Source organism: Bos taurus, chromosome 2 (genome assembly GCF_002263795.3).
Source record: "Bos taurus isolate L1 Dominette 01449 registration number 42190680 breed Hereford chromosome 2, ARS-UCD2.0, whole genome shotgun sequence".
NCBI lineage: Eukaryota > Metazoa > Chordata > Mammalia > Artiodactyla > Bovidae > Bos > Bos taurus.
Genome location: NC_037329.1, coordinates 121445349 through 121465722, shown reverse-complemented (window position 1 = coordinate 121465722; position 20374 = coordinate 121445349). Strand labels below are relative to the sequence as shown.

The 20374-nt window shown below is 58.1% G+C and overlaps 1 protein-coding gene across 2 annotated transcripts; it reads right to left on the bottom strand.

Annotated features, from left to right (window-relative positions):
• Positions 1–7348: 7348 nt before the first annotated feature.
• On the bottom strand, positions 7349–19085 carry SHOX (short stature homeobox). Of its 2 annotated transcripts, NM_001191546.2 has the most exons (5): positions 18463–18745; positions 14490–14698; positions 10444–10501; positions 10113–10209; positions 7349–7622 (listed from the first exon to the last, which is right to left on the bottom strand). In NM_001191546.2, the coding sequence occupies exons 1-5, from the start codon at positions 18743–18745 to the stop codon at positions 7349–7351; spliced, it is 921 nt and encodes a 306-aa protein (NP_001178475.2). The 2 variants fall into 2 exon arrangements, with proteins under 2 accessions (NP_001178475.2, XP_059732652.1); XM_059876669.1 differs by lacking the exon at positions 7349–7622 and having other exon boundaries at positions 9684–10209; positions 18463–19085.
• Positions 19086–20374: the final 1289 nt, after the last annotated feature.

Genomic DNA, 20374 nt, shown 5'->3' with positions numbered 1-20374 from the left:
GCCCCCCAACCCCGCAACCCCCCAGCAGAAGCCTCGGAAACCCGGATACAGAAAGCACAGGATGCAGAGCAAATGCACCTTCGTGTTCAATTTACGGATCTGAGAACCGGGTCGTAAGAAACGCCTGTCCGGCCGTCCAGAAACCCCAAGCCCCGTCTCTCTGTGGGGTGTGTCCGTGTGGGCGACTCAAAGTCATTTAGAAAGAAAAACAAAACTCAGTTTGAATCCAAGGAATAGGCTCAGCACAGTCCACAAGGGAAGAAGAAAAAAAAAAAAAGAAAGAAATTCAGGGCCTGACATTTCAGGCTCAGCTCTGCCAGGAATGTCTTAAGGACAGACAAACTGACATTTCAGGCTCAGCTATGCCAAGAACGTCTCAAGGACAGAGTCAGCTCCATCTCAGATCGGTTACATCTGGCAGCAAAGTGAGTCTGTGTGGAAGAGAAACTGGTCTCTTAATGTTAAACAGTATGAAGGTGTTTGCTGAACACAGCTGGACGTTCATGGCTCTCTGAATGACCAAATAACGGTGCCGATTACATCTCGTGGAGACTAGCCTGTCCCCCTGGAGGAGGGCATGGCAACCCACTCCAGTATTCTTGCCTGGAGAATCCCACGGTCAGAGATGCCTAGCGGGCTGCAGTCCACGTGGTCACAAAGAGTCGGACACGACCGAAGCCACTGAGCAGAGCCTGACCAAAGCTGGCTGCACTTGCCCCCCAAAAAGGACATATTAACCTGGAAGCCTGGGATACAGATGCTGAATGCAACCATCAGAAACCCGTCCAAGGCCGCGCCCTGGGGCTGCCCACGGGTAAATGACCTGGGCCCCCTGCCTCCTACAGCCAGGACACAAACAGGCTTGCGGGAAAGGGCTCTGGGCAAACACCGCTTTTGCAGCGTCCGAGTCAGAAACGAAAATGAAATCTCCAGAGTTATTTAACCGATGCTCAGCATCCAACAACAAGGTCCTTTAGAACTCCCATCCTTGGCTGAGAAGGTTTCTGGGACCAAGAAGGAGAGGAGAGGATCCAAGCTGCTCTGGGCACACCTGGGCGGTGATGGATACTCCCTTGGGAGGGTCACCCCTCCCCCAGCCCCCCGAACGAGCAGGCCCCAGCCCCTCAGCTCCAGCTCACGCAGCCTCCCGCTACCCCCACCCAACGTCTGCCTGCCCTTTCCTCCTCACATGTGGTTTTTAACCAACACAAAAGACGACATCACCTTGTTAACCTTCCTCTCCTTTTGAACAAGACAAAAAGCTCAGGCCAAAAAAAAAAAAAAAAAAAAGATCTCGCTTTTTTTTTAAGTGTTGCTTTTTTTTTCCCATTTATTCTTTTTTTTTTCCCCAAAAGGACTCCACCATCAGTGCAAAGCCACAGCGGAGAACTCGCCCACAGTCCCCAAAGAAATCACACAAAAGGATCATTTTAAACTGGACACCAAAGCAGGTGGGCTTTTCTCAAGTCCCCTGGCTGTTCAGCCTCCAATCTGGACCTGATGCAAGTGGGGATTTTTTTTCTTCTTCTCTCTTTTCTTTCCCCACTTTTCTGGGGGGCGGAGGCGGATGGAACGTACCTTTCCTCGAGGTCAGGGTTATAGGAGCAGTCACGAAGGGAAAGCCACACAACCACCAGAAACAAACACACACACACACACACACACACACACACACACACACACTGCTGTCCCCTCGCAAACCAAACTTTCAGCCTCCTCCGACTCGGAAATTCACCGCCCCCCACCCACCCACACCAGTCTCCTCTGGGGAGAGGTGTGAATTTTTTTTAACACTTGAATACAAATATTTATAAGTTTATTTATATCTCCGTTTTACAAGATGTACATTCATACTATATGGTTTGACAAAATACACTTTGTAAGTAGAACTGAACTTGAGGGGATTTTGCGTGTGGGGTCAGGGGTGGGGGGGGTGGGTGGCCGGCGAGCACAGCCAAGAAAACCTTTGGCCTGTTTTTCTTTTCGCCCCACAATAGCGGGGTTGCGGGGTTGCGGGGTTGGTGGGGGCTGCTGTGTGATTTCGTGTGAGCGATCCCTGAAAACCCGCGCGTACACGCCTTGTATGCATAACCCAAACCCGGGCGCTGTGTCCTAAGTTACCGTCGCTGCTCGTAAACTCAGGGAAGAAAGGAGAGAGGGCTGGGGGGGCAAAGCAACAGGCTTAAAAAATATATAAAAAGAAAGGCAAGGCAACGTCAAATTTACACTCAACATAATTAAGATAGCACATATTTAGGAACTTTCAACCGAAGGGGTGGGGGAGAAATAAATAACATCCACATATACTTACTCCCAGGGAGCAAAGGAGCGAGCCCCTCTCGGACACGGGAGCTCCGCGTACTGCGGGGCTGGCTTGGGGAAACCATCGCCTCTCAATAAATAGCACGTTTTAATAGCTTTGCAACTTGAACATTTTTTTCTACATTCCTCAACCGCTTTCTCGTTAAATATCAGATTTCAATAAAACATTTATAAATTGCATCGTGTTCACGTGTATTGAAAAGTCAGCATATTCCTAAGCTAATTTTTAATAAATTAGGCACCAGTTTTTTTTTTTTCCTTTTTCTAATGTCGAGCTTGTCCACGGATAACCCCTCCGCCAACCCAACCTCCCAAACTTGGGGTGGGGGGAGAAAAAAAGAAAGAGCAAAGTGCCTCAAACGTATGTTTGTCATGGAAGTCGGCTTTTCTGTAAGCGACGCTGGGACTCAGGGCTTGGGGTCCCCCGTTGACTTGGGGGAGCATTAACAGTGAAACCCACCAGTGGGAACACTGGGCTGGGGGAGTTACCAGCAGGGCGGGGGTGGCCGTGAGCTTAGACACCAACCCCTTCCCATTTCAGAGTCCAGATGGCCCCACTGTGAACAAAGTTCACGGCCGATCACACGAGTGCCTGCAGTCAGGGGCAGCTGGTCAGGGGTCCCAACTCTGATGGGAGCAAGGTGGGCGGGGGGTCCCTGCACCCCCCAGAGACGTGTGAAGCTCTTCTGAAGAGCCTCTCCCCAGGTGGGGGATGTTACGCACGCGCGACTCTGCAAAGGTTGAAAACACACGCGTGGCTCTGCGGCTAGCCTGTACCGCAACCTCACCCAGCCTGGACTCGGCCTCGGTCACGGGGAACAAAGTCACCCTGTAAAACACGACAGCAAAATGACCTCCGTGACCCCTCCAGAAACAAGCCACCGGTGGGATCTTTGCACCTCTCTGCCGAGCGAGCAAAACTCCAAGTCAGACACTTCATCACCTCAGCTACGTGCGGCGAAAGTGAAAGTCTCAGTGGTTCGCACGCATCCGACTCCTTGCGGCCCCGTGGACTGTAGCCCGCCAGGCTCCTCTGTCCATGGAAATTCTCCAGGCAGGAATACTGGAGTGGGTTGCCATGTCCTTCTCCAGGGGATCTTCCCGACGCAGAGATCAAACCTGGGTCTCCCGCATTGCAAGCAGATCCTTTACCATCTGAGCCACCAGAGAAGCCCAACATCTGATGCTAAGACCCATCAATGCAACTAAGTCCCCGCTGAGATAAAATTCCAAGTTTCCCAGCCTCACAACAGAAGGAAAAAAAAAAAGAGCGAATCTGTAAGAAAGACATGGAACCCGAACAACCCAGCTGAGAAGAACAAGAGTTTTTGCTAAACCAGGAGTCCCCATCGAGAAAGACCTCTCCGACAGAGTCTCAGGAAACGAAACCGGTTCCGTGGACCGGGGCCTGTCCTGGAGAACACAGCCCTGCAGCCCGTAGGCTCTGCACTGCAGAGATGTGGTAGCACGTTTGCACACTCGGGCCCACCTGCACGTGGCTTTCACAACCAAAAACCCCACGTCCGGTGCTGTTTGGAGGAGACCCGTCCACTTTGCTTTCTAAGCAATTCTGCACTTGGTCTGCTCCCTCTGGAAGTGGCCGTGAAGGACTTTGAGAAGGGGGTCTTGTCTTTACTCAGAAAACACGGAGAACAGCCAAACTACGTCCATCTGGGTACATGTTCTGTCCCGCGGCCGCTGGGAAGAGACCAGGATGGTCCAGAAACTGTCCCGGGACACCAGGACCTACACAGAGCATCTGCCCACCGCAGCACACCCTGCCGACTGCCGGACAGAGAGAAAGCAGAGACCACATCTGGGCTGGGCAGAACTGACCACGACTGGGGCTCCTAGCTCGCTTCTGTCCTGGAACTTCTGGGAGACACAGGAGGCCAGGAGCCGCCGTCCACCTTGGGTGCCCTGAACAGTCATCCGCCATCCCCAGACTTTCTTCCTGCCCAGAGAGAAGCCATGTCAGCTCCTCTCACAGCCCCCCACCCCCTTAAACAGCTCAGGCTCTGTTCAGTTATGAGGGGCCCCCCATCCAGGAGGGGTGCCCCCGGCTCACCCCATTTAAGCGAGAGACAAGGACGAGATGACACCCCCATCCAGCAGGCCTCCCAGCCTCCCAGCGGGCAGCTCTGTTTTAAAACTTCAGTTTCTGCCAGACCAGACCTCATGTGTGGGGAGTCAGCGTTTCACCACAGTGCATGCATAAAAACCTCCAAAAAAGAGAAAAAATCGCACGAACACATTTCACCTCCAACCTTTGCCTTCGATTCTAGGACAAACGCGGCTCATTTGAAAGTGTCAGTCACTTAGGCGTGTCCCACTCTTTGGGACCCCATGGACCGTATCCCGCCAGGCTCCTCTGTCCATGGGATTCTCCAGGCAAGAATACTGGAGTGGGCTGCCATGCCCTCCTCCAGGGGATCTTCCCAACCCAGGAAGTGAACCTGGGTTTCCTGTATTGCAGGCAGATTCTTTACCACCTGAGCCATGGCATTTTCTAAACAACGTAAAGCAAAGTTGCAACTTATATGGGCTTTCTTGGTGGCTCAATTGTTAAAGAAATCGCCTGCCATGCAGGAGACCCAGGTTCAATCCCTGGGTCAGGAAGATCTCCTGGAAAAGGACATGACAAGCCACTCCAGTATTCTTGCTGGAAAAATCCCATGGAGAGGACTTAAAAAAAAAAATTACAACCTTTCAGGAGATCTGCACATACAAGGCAAGTTCCATACTGCCATGAATGCTGGGAGTGAGGCTTGCAAGTGATTTAAAAATATGCAATTTTTTTTTTTACCCTATCTCTCTCTTCATCATCTCAGAGCTTTAGTTGAAATTTCAAAATTAGAAAAAAAAAAATACGATGTTGAAGGGGCCTTTTGATTAAAAGAGTTTCAGATGTTGTAAATGAGTCTACATTTCAGGTCAGTGCAAAGGTAGAATGTATTCCCTTACATGGAAGGGGAAAAATTTTTTTTCTTACAGAAATGTACCCAAATGGAGGAGTAAGGGAAAACAGTCAGCAAGACAGAAAAGCTGTTAAGCTGGCTTAGAAAGTGGACCGGCTGGGCTTTTGGGACCTAGGTAGCAAGTTCTGTCTGGGCACACCTGGGTTGAATAAGGCAAACAAACAGACCAAAAAAAAAAAAAAAAAAGATAGAAATGCACATTTTCGAGGTAGACAAGCCCAGCAAGGGTGCCCAGCCACCACCACACTCTCCTCAACCCAACCTCACACAGCATGTGCAAAGCCCATCGCCCCAACTCAACCTGGGAACCTCAACGCTTTGGGTACATGGTGTCAAGCGACTCTGCCCCACCGCCCTTGACCTGTTGCTAAGACACAGAGCTGTCTGATGTTCACACAACAAGCGGGGAGGGGAAACCCGTGGACAAGAGGGGAAAAAAAGGAAGAAAAGAAAGGTAGACCTGGCTACCCCTAGAAAAGTGAAAGAAAGTGAAAGTCACACTGTCATCTCGGACTCTGCACAACCCCGTGGACTGTAGCCCCGCCAGGCTCCTCTGTCCAAGGGATTCTGCAGGCAAGAATACTGGAGTAGGTTGCCACGCCCTCCTCCAGGGGATCTTCCCGACCCAGGGATCGAACCTGGGTCTCCTGCACTGGCAGGCAGATTCTTTACCAACTGAGCCACCAGGGAAGCCCCACACCTTAAAAAAAAAAAAAAAATTCTCTTAAAACTGCCTGCCTGGAGGAGGCGTCCCTCAGCCCCTCCCCCGCCCCCACCCCCCACCCCCATCCTGGTTCTCATCTCAAGCCACACCCAACTCACTTCCACCACCCGCAAGCACTCCCCTCCTACCCCGGTCTTCCTGGCACTGGGCCCCGCAGCATGCAGAGGTGGTGGTGGGGGGCGCGGAGGTAATGCCCTTCAAAGTCCGGAGCTGATAGGGTCAAGAGTGGACAGCTTTCTTTTTTTTTAAATCTATAATATTTACAATATTGCACTTTCCTGCACGTCATTGCATGTCCCTAGCGTGGATGCTTCATCAGTTATTATTATTATACCTTAAACCACCGTGCCCCTCTGTCCAGATTGCAAGTCCTTTCCGCATCTGAATTCTGCAGAACAGCCAGTGTCCATTCGAGGGGGAAAGTTATCAAGTCGCCTGTTGTGCGGCCCAAGGAATCCTGAATCTGGTGCGCCGGGGCCAAACGCGGGCAGGACGACAGGGGCGCTCAGGCCGCCGGCCCTCCCCGGGTCGGTCCCAACGTGACACCCTGAGGTCCCCGGTGACCAGCATCACCTTGGCCAGGCCGTGTCAAATGCGCTTCGTTATTGCTACCTTCCAGGCGAAGGGTAGGGGGACGGTGGGTGCGCGGGCCGGCCCAGGAGGGAGTCCCTGCTTCCGGATGCCCGAGTCCACACTGAAATCCACACTGGGGTTGGTGGGGGGCGGGAGGGGGCGCGTCCCGTAGCTCCTCGGATGAAACTTTTCCGTCCATGGCAGTGAATAAAACCGCGCGCATCCAAGCGTTGGCATCTTCAGAGGAGACCAGCCCCAGACCTTTTTTTTTTTTTTTTCCTGTTTCCTAGACTGAGATCTTGGAAAGGCGTGTGGCGCAGGCCGCATGCACAGGGTGGGAACTGGCAGCCGCAGGAGAGGTCGCAGGGCAGCTCCAAGTGGCCGAGGGTCGTCCCAGGACGCACGGACCGCCCGAAGAGGGGGCCGAGTTGGGGTGGTCCAACCGTCCCCTGCTCGCTCTTCCCGCCCCCGCGACGGTCTCCGCGAGGTCCTGGAGGTGCCGTGCGCTCCCCGATGTCCCCTCCCGAGGCCTGCAGGGGGTGGAGAGGGATCTCCCAGGGCGGCCCCGGCGCGGGGAGTTCGCTGCTCCCTGGCTCCGAGGTGTCCGTGCGGCCCGGCGAGGCGGAGAGTGGGGGGCGGTGCGGGGAGCGGAGGGGTAGAGTGCAGGACGCCGCGGACGGACGGACTGACGGACGGAGGGATGCACGGGGTGGCGGGGCCCGGGGCGCGCGCGGGGCGGCGGGCCGGCGGGTCAGAGCCCCAGGGCCTCCGCGTGCTTGCGCGCCTTCAGCCTTAGGTCGGCGATACTGGAGTTTTTGCTGTTGCTCTTCGCCGCGGCGGCCACGACGGCGGCGGCCGAGGCCGACTCGGCCAGGGAGGCGATGGGCAGCCCGAAGGGCGGCGGCGGGAACATCAGGTAGGGCGCGTGTGCCGCCAGGTGCGGGTGGAGGTGCGGGTGCGCGTGCGCCACGCCTTCCAGCTGTAGCTGTGCCTGAACCTGGGGTGGGAGAGCCGCACAGTCAGGACTAGTGGGGGGAGCGCTCTCCTGCACCGAGGACCCCCCCAAACCAGGGGACCACCTCCCACGGTCCTCCGGACACCCGGTGTGTCCGGATGGGAGTCACTGCGTGTTCTGGGCGGGGAGGGGCGCTTTCCTGCCCCGAGGACCCCTCCCCAGACCAGGGCACCACCCTTAACCAAGGGACCACCCACCAGGGGACCACCACCCAACTGTCCTGTGGACACACGGTGTCTGGATGAAGGTCATTGCCTGTTGTAAGGGGTGCTTTCCTGCCTCGAGGACACCCCCCAGACAAGGGGACCACCACCCAACTGTCCTGTGGACACCCTGTGTCGGGATGGAGGTCATTGCCTGTTCTAAGGGGTGCTTTCCTGACCCGAGGAAACCCCCCCAGACCAAAGAACCACCACCCCACCAGGGGATCACCCCCCCCACCACCACCAGCAGACCACGACCCACTGTCCTCTGGACACCCACTGTCCAGATGGGGGTCGTTGCCTGTCCTGCCAGGAGGACCACCCCCCCAGACTAGGGGACCATCCCCCCCCACCAGGGGACCACCACCCACTGTTCTCTGGACACCTGATGTCTGGATGGGAGTCACTGGCTGTTTGGGGGAGGGGGGCTTTCCCACCCCCAAGGAGCTGGGGGATCTGCACAGATCCCCGGGCCCACCTCAGCATCCGGGTGTCTACACCTGGTACCCCCTCCTCTCCCCACCCTCAGCTGATGGTCTGACACGCCCCTGGACTCAGGGTCCTGCCTATAGCTCAGGCCTCCACCACTCCCACCACCCCGCTCCGCGGCCCACACACATACACAGCCCCCTTCCCATGGGCCAGAGTCTGGGAATCTTCCAAAAGACCGTTTACCGTCTGAGCCACAGCATTTTGTAAAAAATGCAGAGCAAAGTTCCAACTTATATGGGCTTCCCTGGTGGCTCAGATGGTAAAGAATCTGCCTGTAGTGCAGAAGACCAGGGTTCGATCCCTGGGTCAGGAGGAGGAAGTGACCACCCACTTCCAAAAAGAGCACAGCCAAGTGTTCGAGCTCCCAGTGGTCTCATTTCAGAGGGCCCAACGCTGACGCCACGCCTGGGCAGCGGGCCCTGTAATAGCCGTTACAGGCCTGGGCAGGGATGCTGGGGGGCGAGGGGCCCCGCCCTGGAGGTTGGGGGCGGGGTCCGAGGGAGCAGGGTGCCGACCCTTCCCCGGCCCACAGCCCCGGACTCCCTCCCTGCCTTCAGCCCCACGGGAGTTCCCAGCCGAAACCACAGTGTCACCCCTAAACGATCCTCCATGGCGAGACGGCCCCCCACGCTGTCACGCCTAGACAGCCCTGCAGGCCAGGTCAGACCCTCAGACCTCGCGGCCCTCAGCACCCACAGGCGCAGAGACAACCCCCAGCGTGCACGCTCCCGCCCCGCATGCTGGGCCGCCGCCGCGCCATGCCGGACCCCCCTGGGCCCCTCCCCCCACCCCCCACAGCGTGCAGGCCCCCACCCCCACGCTGGGCCCCCATCCCCCTGACGCCCGCCCACCAGCGTGCACGCTCCCCCCCAACGCTGGGGCTCCCACCCCCACGCTGGGTCCCCCCACGCCCGTCCACCAGCGTGCATGCCCCCGCCCCCACGCTGGGCCCCGCCCCCTCCCGCAGCAGCAGGGGCGCCCCCTCTAGCCCAGCTCCCCCCGCAGGTCCCGCCACGCTGCTCCCGCCGCCCACCAGAGGCTGCTCCAGACCAGGGGCGGTGGGGCGGCCCCTGGAACACCTGGACTCCGAGGGCCTCTGTCCCCACCTGCCCCCCTCCTTGCACAGGACTGCCTGCCCTGCTGGCAGCTGGGCTCGACTCCCCCCTCCGCGCACCCCCAACTCTTGAGGTGCAAGGGCCAGGATCACTCCCCCCTCCGCGCCACTGAGATGCAGAGAGGCCAGGCTGGCTGCAGAAAAATGTCCTCACGCACGAATGGGAGACACACCACCTCCGTCCCCGATCAGGCACCGAGCGAGTGGGCGCTTCCTGGGTGGGGAGCATTTTTTATTTTCCCCTCTGACTTTCGTAAAAAAAAAAAAAAAAAGTGTGTCTTTCTGTTCTAGTCGTCCCTCAAACAGAACTCTCCAGAGTTTTTTTTATAGCGTGATGTTAATAAGCACCAACGGGTTAAAAGGGCTTCCCTGGTGACTCAGTGGTAAAGAATTCGCCTGCAATGCAGGAGACCCGGGTTCGATTCCTGGCGGGGGAAGATCCCCTGGAAGAGGGCATGGCAACAACCCACTCCAGTGTTCTTGCCTGGGAAAAATCCCACGGACAGCGGACCTGGCGTGCTGCAGTCCATGGGGTTGCAAAGAGTCGGACAGGATTGTGTCACTATGCACACAGCGCAGCACGATGGGTTTATAAATCTCGCCCTTGTGAAATAGTGGTTCCCCTTTCTTCCCCCCAGGCGGGTTAGAGGAGGCGGCGGCTCCCCTGGGGGGAGAAGTAAAAATACAAAACCGAGCTACCTGTTGGAAAGGCATCCTCAATGCACCCATGTTCACGTAGGGGGCCACCCTGCAGGCGTCCAGGTGGCTGGCGGTGCCCAGGATCACGCCTGCGAGCGAGCACAGGAGAAGTGAACCCTCCGCCCTGTGGCCTCCCGCGCCCCCACCCCCACCCTCACCCTCGGCCCTCCCCCCACCTCACCGTCCCAGCGGCCTCCCCGCCGCCCCCACCCATCCTTGGCCCTCCCCCTCCCCCCCTCCATTCTCGGCCCTCCCCCTCCCCGCCGCCCCCACCCCCATCCTCGGCCCTCCCCCTTCCCCCGCCCCCACCGCCCGGCACCCACCTTTGTGCATCTGGTTCTCCTGCTTGCGGCATTTGGCTCTCCGGTTCTGGAACCAAACCTGGGGTGGAGCGGACACACGTGCACCCCCATCGTGAGCGCAGGCAAAGCCTGCTTTCCAGACAACGCCAGAGGCTGTGCAAGGCCCTTGGGGTTCCCGGCCCCCCCCACAAAAAAAGCTGTCTGTGGGCCCCCTCAAGGCCTCCCTCCCCTGCCCCTGTCTCCTTAGCCTCAGCGCAACTGGGCACCTGGAGCTGCTGACATGTGTCCTCAGCTAAGTGGGACTAGAGCCTTAGCATCCAGGACTGAAAGCGAGCAGGGGTCCTCTCTGCTGTGCTTAGTCGCTCAGTCCTGTCTGACTCTGTGACCCCATGGACTGTAGCCCGCCAGGCTCCTCTGTCCTTGGGATTCTCCAGGCAAGGATACTGGAGTGGGTTGCCATGCCCTCCTCCAGGGGATCTTCCCCACCCAGGCATCGAACTCAGGTCTCCTGCATTGGCAGGCGGATTCTTTACCATCTGAGCCACCAGGGAAGCCCAAGAAGGTCCTTGGGTGGCCGTGGAGAACGTTACAGCGTTTTGTGCCGGCAGCCCCCACTCCAGCCCATCAGGCCACTGGTCCAACTTGACCTTCCACCTCCTGACCAGCCTCCTCTCTAATCAAGCTCTGGGGTCCAGGAACCTCCAAGTCCTCCAAGGCATCCGCCCCACCTCCTTGGAAGCCTGGAGGGTCCCAGCTACACATCCCAGAGTCATGACCATTCTTGATTCCCAAAGACTGGTGCACACACCACCACCCCCCCCCAGCCCCCACACACACAAAATGCAGACCCTGGATTTCAGGTACAGGAAATGTAACTGGAGTGGCTCAGAGTCTCCTGAAAGGGTGTTGAGACCCAAGCAAACGAGTATCAGAGGCCTGACGACAAGATTGGGGTGTAAAGCCCCACACCCCCCCAATGCCCCATCCAGTCCTCCCCACACTCACTGCCCCCTTCCTCCAAACAGGCCCATGCAGATGGAATCCAGGGCTTCCCCTCCATCTGGGTTCCTCAGCACTTGATTTTTTCCTTCCTGACTTTCTCCAGAACTCCCCCTCCAGCCTCTCTCACCCTGTCCCCTCTGTGGTGCTCCAGGATAACTCGGACCACGCCCCACCTCTCAGGGGAAGTCGGGGACCCTGTGATGCTCCAAGCTCAGGGCCCGGGGCCGCTCCCGTCTCCCAGCCTGCCCAGGAAACCTCAACTCCCACAGCCTGGACTCTAGGACACCTGAACTTTCCCTCGCAGCCTCTTTTAAGGGCCCGTTTTCCATCCAAGGCTGACCTCTAGGACCCGCCTGTCCTAACAGAACTGACTTCTCCCCCACCAAGCGTAGGAAAGCTCACCCCACCACGCTGCAAGGAGCCTGGCAAATTTGAATGCCCCGTTGCTCCAAAAAGAATTTTCCAAAACCGTGCCTCTTCTCAAGATGTGTGGAGATTCACAAATCCTGATTGCATTTCCAAAGCCTGCACTCCGATTCCTTCCCTACCCATGATCCGCCCCAAATCGCCGCTGCCTTGCACTCAGCTGGGGACTGGGACCGCTCTCGGTTTCCGACCCTTCCTGGACACCGCCTTCTCCTTGGGGTCCGGTACCCGGCCATCCTCAGCAAAGGATGTGAAAATTTGGAGCCAGATGCGAAAATTCTGCACCACCACCACCCCCCACCACCACCAAGGGCATTTTTTCCTCGAAAACAGAATCCTATTTAAATCTAAGAAAGAAAACTCACTTTCCCTTCAGCACGGGGGAAGAAGAAAAAAAATAAGATTACGGAGAATAAAAGTGATGAATTAGCCGCTGCGTTCGGCGATAATAAATCAGTCTTGGGGTGATTCACGATCAATTCCAATTAGTCCTGAATATGCTAAGTAAAGCACGCGACACTGCTTTAGACAGTTATTTCTTCATTAAGGATCACTCGCTGATTTCTCTCACAAATGCTGTAATCTGATTTCCTTTTGATTTCCATTACAGACAGTGAATAATGACATTTAATTTAGCTCTGCGCCATAAACCCAAAGATATTTGTCGTAATTAAATTACCGCCCGCGCCTCACCGTGGTCTCATAACTTTCGATTATAACCCTGACAGCTGGGTGATATGAGTTTTCCAGTACAGCACTAAAAATAAAAGGTTAATAAGGACCAGCTTCCAAAGGGTCTTCAATTTATTTACAGCAAATTTCCACTCTAAATTGAAACACTATCCTCTAACAACACAGGACAGCCTGTACCGAAAAGGATTACCCAACAGTTCAGACTCAGGATTAAAATATAGCGCATTTTCGTCTCTTCCTTTTTGAGTTCACCTTCCCCCGCCCCCCTTTCCTGGCTTCGGCACAGCAGGGTCCGAGTTTTAACTAATTGGTTTTTATGACCACTTTCTGCCTTCTCTTTATTACAAGATGCTTCTCCCCGTGGCCAATCGGAAATTATTTCATTTCTTATATCCCCATGTTTATTTTTATTATTATTTACAATCGTTACATTTTAATCCAACTCTGGATCAATAGGCCTGTGCCTCACTTTTTTCATTTTCCCACCTCCGATCCGCCCCCTGAACCTTTTTTTTTTTTTTTTCAGGGCTTTTCTCAAGATCTGTAGCCACCCAAGAAGCAATTTTCTGCCAACTCGGTCTCTCCTGCGAAGGTGCTATTCAGTAATAGACTACTGAAAGAAATAGTGTGGAATTAAATTACAAGTAATTTATTTTTATAGAAACAGTACATCAAGGCCTGGGAGATATTACAGATCCCGGGCAGAAAGGCTGTGAAATGACATAAAAGTTGATGTCCCCTTCAGCAAAAGTTTAATCTTTTCATTAATTTATATAGGGCAGCCCCATCCATCTTGACGGAGAAAGGTGGCCAGGAGTCCCCCCCCTCTCCGCCTCGCGCCCCTCCTCGCCTCGGCCACAGACGCCGGGACAAATGGGCTCGGGGACGAGGTCCCCAGAGCCAGCCGGCCCGCGGTCCCAGGGACGCGGACTGCACCACCGCGTCAGGCCACGGAGAGTCCTGGACAGGCTGGGGGACTGCGGCATCCCCGCCTAAGAAACCCCAGTTACCGCGGCGGCAGGGAGGAAACGGGAAGGACACAGAATGCAAACACCTTCCCCCTCGCTCCCCAAATGAAAGCTTTTGTAAAACACTGTCTCTAAAACCCGTTCCGTGTTTTCGTTTCCTGCGTACAATCTTAGCCCAGTCGTGTTTAAAGACGTTGATCCTACAGCTACAAGAAAGCCGTTCTTTCAAAGCCCCGGCTGCACGCGGTCCCCTCCCCCCGTTGGCCGCATTAATTCCATTTATTTAAATAACCAGTCCCCGGAGCCCAGGGACCGTGACCCTCTTTTCCTTCTCTCGGGCTCTGCTGTCCTGCCCGGAACCGTCAACGCCGACGGAAAAGCCCAGCAGGACTGGCAGGGCCGGCCGTCGGCAGCGCCTGCAGAGGCGGGGCCCGTCAGGAAGGGGGTCTCCACCACCCTCCCCCATCAATAAAGTCGTCCGCTTCACTTCCACGTTTACAACAACCCGAGATTAAAAAAAAAAAAAAAAAGACAACAAAACTACCCGGGAGCGCCCCCTCCCCCGCGCACGTGCGGGCGCACCCCACCCCCCAGCAGCCGGTGGCTCGCCAGATGGGGACATCACCAATTCCATGCGCCCGCGTCGCCGCCCCTGCGCGCCCCCTCCCCGGTCCCCGCCCGGCGCCCCGGCTAATCCGGCCCCGCGCGGGCAGGAGCCTCAGTCACCGAGATGCGGAGGGCGAGCCTGCCAGGTAGGGCGCGCGCGAGACCCCGGGGATGCCCCCGGACGCCCAGCTCCAGCCCCCGCCCCCAGTCACCCACCCTGTGCGCTCGACGAGAAGGGCGAGCGTGCCAGGCAAGGCTCGAGCTAGGCCCCGGGGAAGCCTCCGAACGCCCACCCCAGCCCCGGGGTTCCGCGCGCTCCTGGAAAGCGCCCCCAAGGCCGAGGGGGCGCGCTCCGGGGGCCGCGAGCCTCACCTGCACGCGCGCCTCGGAGAGCCCGAGGCGTTGGCTGAGCTCCTCGCGCATGAAGGCGTCGGGGTAGTGCGTCTCGTCGAAGAGCCGCTCCAGCTCGTTGAGCTGCTCCAGCGTGAAGTTGGTGCGGCTGCGCCGCTGCTTCAGCTTGGTCTGCCCGTCCTCGTCCTCCGACTTCACGTCGTCGCGCTTGTCCTTACAGTCGTAGATACCTATGGGCGGCCGAGGGCACAGCGCTGAGGTCCCCCCCACGCGCCCCTGCCCGAGCTCCCCAGGCCCCCCCGGGGGCCGCGCAAAGCCCCTCCGCCGGCCTCCGCCTCCCCGGGGCCGGCCCGCCGGACCTGAGTGCTGGGAACACCGGCCCCGCGCGCGGCGAACAGGCCGCGCGCCGGGAAGCTTTGGCTAGACGTGGCCGAACACTGGGTGCGCCCACGGGGCGCGGGGCCTCGGCGGACAACGCGCCCCGACGCACAGCTGCGTGGAGCCGATAAAGCAAACTCGCAGGCAAGACGCGCTCTTTTGTAACGACTCCGAATCCCAGCCCGGCTGGTGTATCTTGGCCTAATCTCCGAACAGTTCCCTCAATTATCCACTTGGCCTCTGTTGACATATTGACAGAACCTAACACACACCCTTTCCTCTCTCTCTCTTTTTTTTTTGGAAAGGGAACGGGGTGTTAAATATTATTAAGTCAAACACGCATAGGCAGAGTCACCCAAGTACGGGGTCCCTGGTGGGAGCTCCTGCGAAGAGCTCAGGGAGAGCGCAGGCCTGGCTAAGGGTCCAGGCCAGGGAGAACCCCTGTCCCCCCACCAACCTCAGCAGGACAGGGGCAGCTCCAGCCAGGCCAGAGCTTCCTCCAGGTCACAACAGAGCTGGGCAATCGGCGGACCTCATCTCCCTCTGATCAACAAAGCAAAGAAGAAAAGAAAACAGTCGCTCAGTCCTGTCTGACTTTGCGAGCCGCCAGGCTCCTCCGTCCGTGGGATTCTCCAGGCAAGAATACTGGAGTGGGTTGCCATGCCTTCCTCCAGGGGATCCTCTCCACCCAGGGATCAAATCCGGGTCTCTGGCATTGCAGGTGGATTCTTTACTGTCTGAGCCACCAGGGAAGCCCCCCCAAGAAGGCAAAGCCATATCTTAAGGCACACAGGAAGGCGTCTAGCGGTTCCCCCAAGAACACAGGTTCCTGACTTCCTGTTTTGCCCCTCCGACTCTTGGACACATTCTCAGGCTCCAACAGGACGCCAGGAGTGCAAACTCTCTTCGGTCCAAAAATTACAGGAGCATCTGTATTTGCTGGGGGAGGGGGCAGTAAGGTCAGGATCAACCAGATTCAAACCCAGACGCCTCTCCTTTCCACCTCCAGGAAATGCAGGCCCACACCAAACTCAGGACTGAAAATAAAAGTTGGCTCCCCAGTCGTGGAGTTGGTGGAAGCCAACAGACCCAATGCTGAAAGACTGAAGGCGGGAGGAGAAGGGGACGACAGAGGATGGGATGCTTGGATGGCATCACCGACTCCATGGACATGAGTTTGGGCAAACTCCAAACTCGGGGAGATGGTGATGGACAGGAAGGCCTGGCATGCTGCAGTCCATGAGATTGCAAAGAGTGAACAACATTTCAGCAGCCCTTGTGTTTTTTTTCTCGGATCATAGGGGCTATGGGGGTGCAGGCAGAAAGGTCTCCCAACGCCCTCATTAGATGTCCCCTCTGGGTCAAGGAGAAGACAGTGGCTTTCCGTAAACTCTCTCCAAAGAGTCTGGGCTTCCACAACTTCTGAAAAGAGTCCAGAAGCACTGCAGAAGCCCTCAGCCGTGAGCCCGAAGACTTGCAAAGGGGGAAAGACTCAAATTCTCCGTGGGGCCAGGGGAAAATCAGTGAAACCAGCCTGTCCCCCAGCGGGGGTTCCTAAGATGCTCTCTAGCACTGGAGTCCTGAAACATCTCTCCTCAAGGCTCCTGGGTACTGGGCACCCAGTGCCCTCTCACCTCCTGAGACAAATGCCTTTCCAAGGATTGCCTACTTCTCCACCACAGGGAAAAATATCCTTTCCCAGAGGTAGCCCCGCCTTGACTCGACCTGCAGGTGTCTTAAGCCTGAACCCCAGGGACTTGACCCCAGAATGAGAAGCTGGCCTTGAAAGTTCTGCAGAACCCAGGGCAGGCTCTGCAGAAACCACAGGCTCAGCGGTTCCACACGATCCGGGCGCTCAACACCTCCGTGTCTCTCCACACCCCAGGCGTCTCCTACCCCTCCATTCTGCCAATTCAGCCAGGGGGGCTCGGCCCTTCTCGGGGGGCGGTCTGCAGAGCCAGACAAGAAAGGGGCAACTGCGATTTTTCTTGCTTCTACTTTTTACAGCCCTGTCTTTCTCTTCCTGTCTATTTAAAATAGAAAATAAAAAGGCCTCGATTGTGCTCTGCCCTCTTTCCAGGTGCCGAATGCCAGGGTTTTTCTGTCCTGACTGTCCAGGGGTGAGCCGAGGCAGGCAGAGGGGGAACTCAGCCTTTAAGGAGGATGGGGGAAGCCGTGAAGGGGTCCGGGAGGTCAGTCACCAGGCGCTGTAAATTAAAAGTAGGCCCTGACCAGGACTCTGGCCGGCAGACAACCGCGTCTCCATCAAAGCACACCGTCTTTGTAGGAATTATAGGGCCAGGTGCGTGAGGCCTCGCCAAGGGGTTAGCCCCAGAGGTAAGACGATCCCAACTCAGGCTGCGCGGACTCTCACGGGGTCGGGGGCTTATCCGGACTAAGCCTCCGCCAGCCTTCTGCCTCCGCTAAGGTCAAGGTTTCCAAAGGCAGTCTGGGCCAGCCTTGAAGCCCCGCGTCCGGGGACTTCCCCAGCGAAGTGTGGGATCGACGGGCTTCCAGGGGTCGCCAATGCCGACCCCTCTCAACACTGCAAGAGGAAGACACGGGGACCCACGCCCCATATGGCAAGCTTCTGTTTCTCCTCGCTTTGTCATGAGAAATATAGACCTTCGGACGCTTTCAAACGCTCCCCGCTGAGAAACCAGCCAGTTTTATTCCTCTGATTTATAGCTGCCGGCTGCCCTGTTTGCATGGAAATCGGCCCCCGGTGGGGACCATCTCGACCCCGCTGAGAAAACCCTTGTAAACAAGCCTCCCCTCCTGGCCGCCTCTGCAGTCAAGGACAGCGCCGAAACGCCTCGGAGATATCAGGAAAAGCCGCAGGATGGGGGTCCTGCAGGAGGGCCCGCTGGCGCCCTGACGGCCGGGGTCTGGGCCGCCGCGCGCGCGCGCGAGAGAGGTTCCCGAGCCTCCCCGGGCCCTTCTGCCCCGCACAGACCCTGACCACCTGCGGGCACAGGGCTGGTTTTAATTTCACGGGCCCCGCGGCAGCCAACATCAAGGCAAAGTTCTGCCTACGAGGGCCCGGGGCTGAGAGGCGAAGGAAGGGGCCGACGCCTGCCTGCCGGCGCGGTCCCCCACGCGGCCCATTTCTAGCGGGGGAAGCGGGCAGGCGACTGGCGCCTGGAGAGAGCACCGGGGCCCGTCCCGGGACACACAGACACCCCAGCGGGCACACGGGCGCGCGGCCGCCAGCCTTACCCTCGACCGGCCTTGGTAAGCCCAAACACCCGGCTCGCTCTCCATCCGGGGAAAGGGCCCGCTGGCACCCAATACCAAAGCCCCCAGGGGACGCGGTGCGCGCGGACCCCGGGCCGCTGCCCGCCCTCGGATCCAGGGCCTCCATCCGCCCCTGCCTCCTCGGTTCTCCGGCCGGTTTCTTTCTTATGAAAAGCCTGGCGACGGGTGGCGGCCGGGGCCCTTCTGCGTCCGAGCCGTGGCTGTCACGTTCAGCTTTTTGGGGGCGAAACGAAGAGCCCCTTGCGGCGCCCCCTCCCCGGGGCCTCCGCGCAGCGCAGAGCGAGACGCCGGACGGCCGGGCTCGGTGGCCACGGGAAGCTCCGGGCCCCTCCCGGAGCCTGCGTCCGGCCCGGCTTACCTTCCGCCGCCCTCCCCGAACCGAACTCCTTCAGTTTGTCCTTCTCGGTGTCCACGTGGTCCTTAAAGAGATGCACCGGGCAGTGGCCGCCGGCCTCCGTTATGTCGTGGAGGTTGGACTCCGAGACCCCCAGCTCCCGCGAGCGCGCCAGTCCGCTCTCCAAAACTTCCCTGTACGTGATGGACTCTTTCTTGCCGCCGCCGCCGCCGCCGCTGCCGCCGCCGCTGCCGTCTTTGCTTTTCTGGTCAAAAGATTTGGATACAAAAGCCGTGAGTTCTTCCATGGCTGCCTGGGGGTGTGGGGGTGGGAACGGGGGGGGGCCGCGGGGGTCCGCGGGGCTGGCGAGGAGCCGGGCTGTGGTCCGCACGCCTCCCGCGCGCGGAGAGGACCGTCCGTGTGAAGGCAGGTCCCTCCTGCTGTTATTTATGCCTTTCAATTTGAGATCTCACTATTTATACGCGGCTACCTCTGCGCCCAACCCCCAACGCTCTCTGTCTGCAGCAATTACACCTCGCGGCTCGGCGGCGGGCGCACGCGGAGGCGCTATCTCTCCCCCACCTCCAGTCCGGCAATTGGTTTTCTTTTGATTTCATCACTGTTTGGCGTCTGTGGCACCTTGGTGTGAAGCGGTAAAGATCACGTTTTTGAAGGGAGAGAGAGAGACCGATATGGAGAGAGAGCGCGCGCGCGCAGGGGCGCAAAGACTCAGCGCCGCGAACAGGTATCCGTGTTCTCGCAATGGCCGGCGGAAAGGAAACTCGAGGAGGACTTTGGGGATGGTGAAGACGTCCTCGGCGGCCCGGTACCGGGAGGAGCGCCGCAGCCTCGCGCCTCGAATCTGTTCCCCGCGGGATGCGGCGTCCGGGCGTGGCCGCGCCGAGACGCCACCGAGGGGACACCGGGGCGGCGGCGCTGATGCGCCATCCCACGGGGGAGAATGGACTCCCAACTTGGCGATGCGGTTGGGCACGGCGTGGCTGGACCCGCCGGATCTCCCCCCGGAGAGGGTGTGCGCGCGCGCGCGCGCGGCCTGATCGGGGGGACAGTTGGAGAACCCCGAAACAGCGAGGAAGGGCGAACGTGGGCGTCCGAGTCTCCGCGGCGGCGGCAGCGGCTGGGCAGAGCGGCTCGGAGACCTCGGAGGGGCCGGACACGGACCCTGCGGCCCTCGGCTGCCTGGGACGCGCGAGTCCAGACGCGGAGAAGCCGGCGGCTCCCTCGCTGGGAGAACCGGTTCGTACACAGCGGTCCTTGGGGGCGCCGGACCGACGCAGCCTTCTTGTTCAAGCCGTGCTGTCAGCCTGGTGTCTGAGAGATTTATTGGGGGCGGGGGGGAGACATCTATTTTTTTTTTTGCTTGTGTCTTGGTTCTCCTGACCAGACCCTACCTCTCTCGGAACGCTATAACGTGCTTTAAAAGGATTCGCTTTTTCTCAACTGCAATCCGAAATGCATTTGCACCCATGGCAGCGACACAAGCTATCCGTTCTCCAAAATGCAAATTCCGTCCGCAAATAAAGTGACTTTTCTGCCCCCTCCCCGCTTAAATTTTTTTTTTTTTTTTTGCTTTCTGTCATGTCTCCTGGCGGCCCCTTCCACCCGCCCTTCCCCTCCGCCAGGGAGTTGGGACGAGGGGTTACGGGGGTGGAAGGCGGGTTGGGGGAGTGTTACGGGTTTTGGAGGAGTTCCTTTTGCAATTTTTCTGGAGTCAGTTCCTCATCCTGCGAAGCGCCGATGAGCCAGAACCCAGGATCCGGGGCGCCCTGGGCGTCCAGCGTTTCCGTCGGTGGGAACGAAAGTGAAGCCCCAGGGCCAAGGTCGAGTTCGCACGGGGGGTGCCTCGACCTGGGGGGTGGGAGGCCAGGAAGGCGGGAAAGAGGGGGACGGAATGCAGACACAGCAGAGCTTCCTT

Bases quoted from the DNA above. Each gene is read 5' to 3' on its own strand.
- SHOX (XM_059876669.1), bottom strand. From the start codon at position 18,745: ATGGAAGAACTCACGGCTTTTGTATCCAAATCTTTTGACCAGAAAAGC. The intron at 14,699-18,462 runs GTAAGCCGGGCC...GGCCGCCCATAG, and splicing joins TTCGGGGAGGGCGGCGGAAG to GTATCTACGACTGTAAGGAC. The intron at 10,502-14,489 runs GTGAGGCTCGCG...GCTCCACCCCAG, and splicing joins TCTCCGAGGCGCGCGTGCAG to GTTTGGTTCCAGAACCGGAG.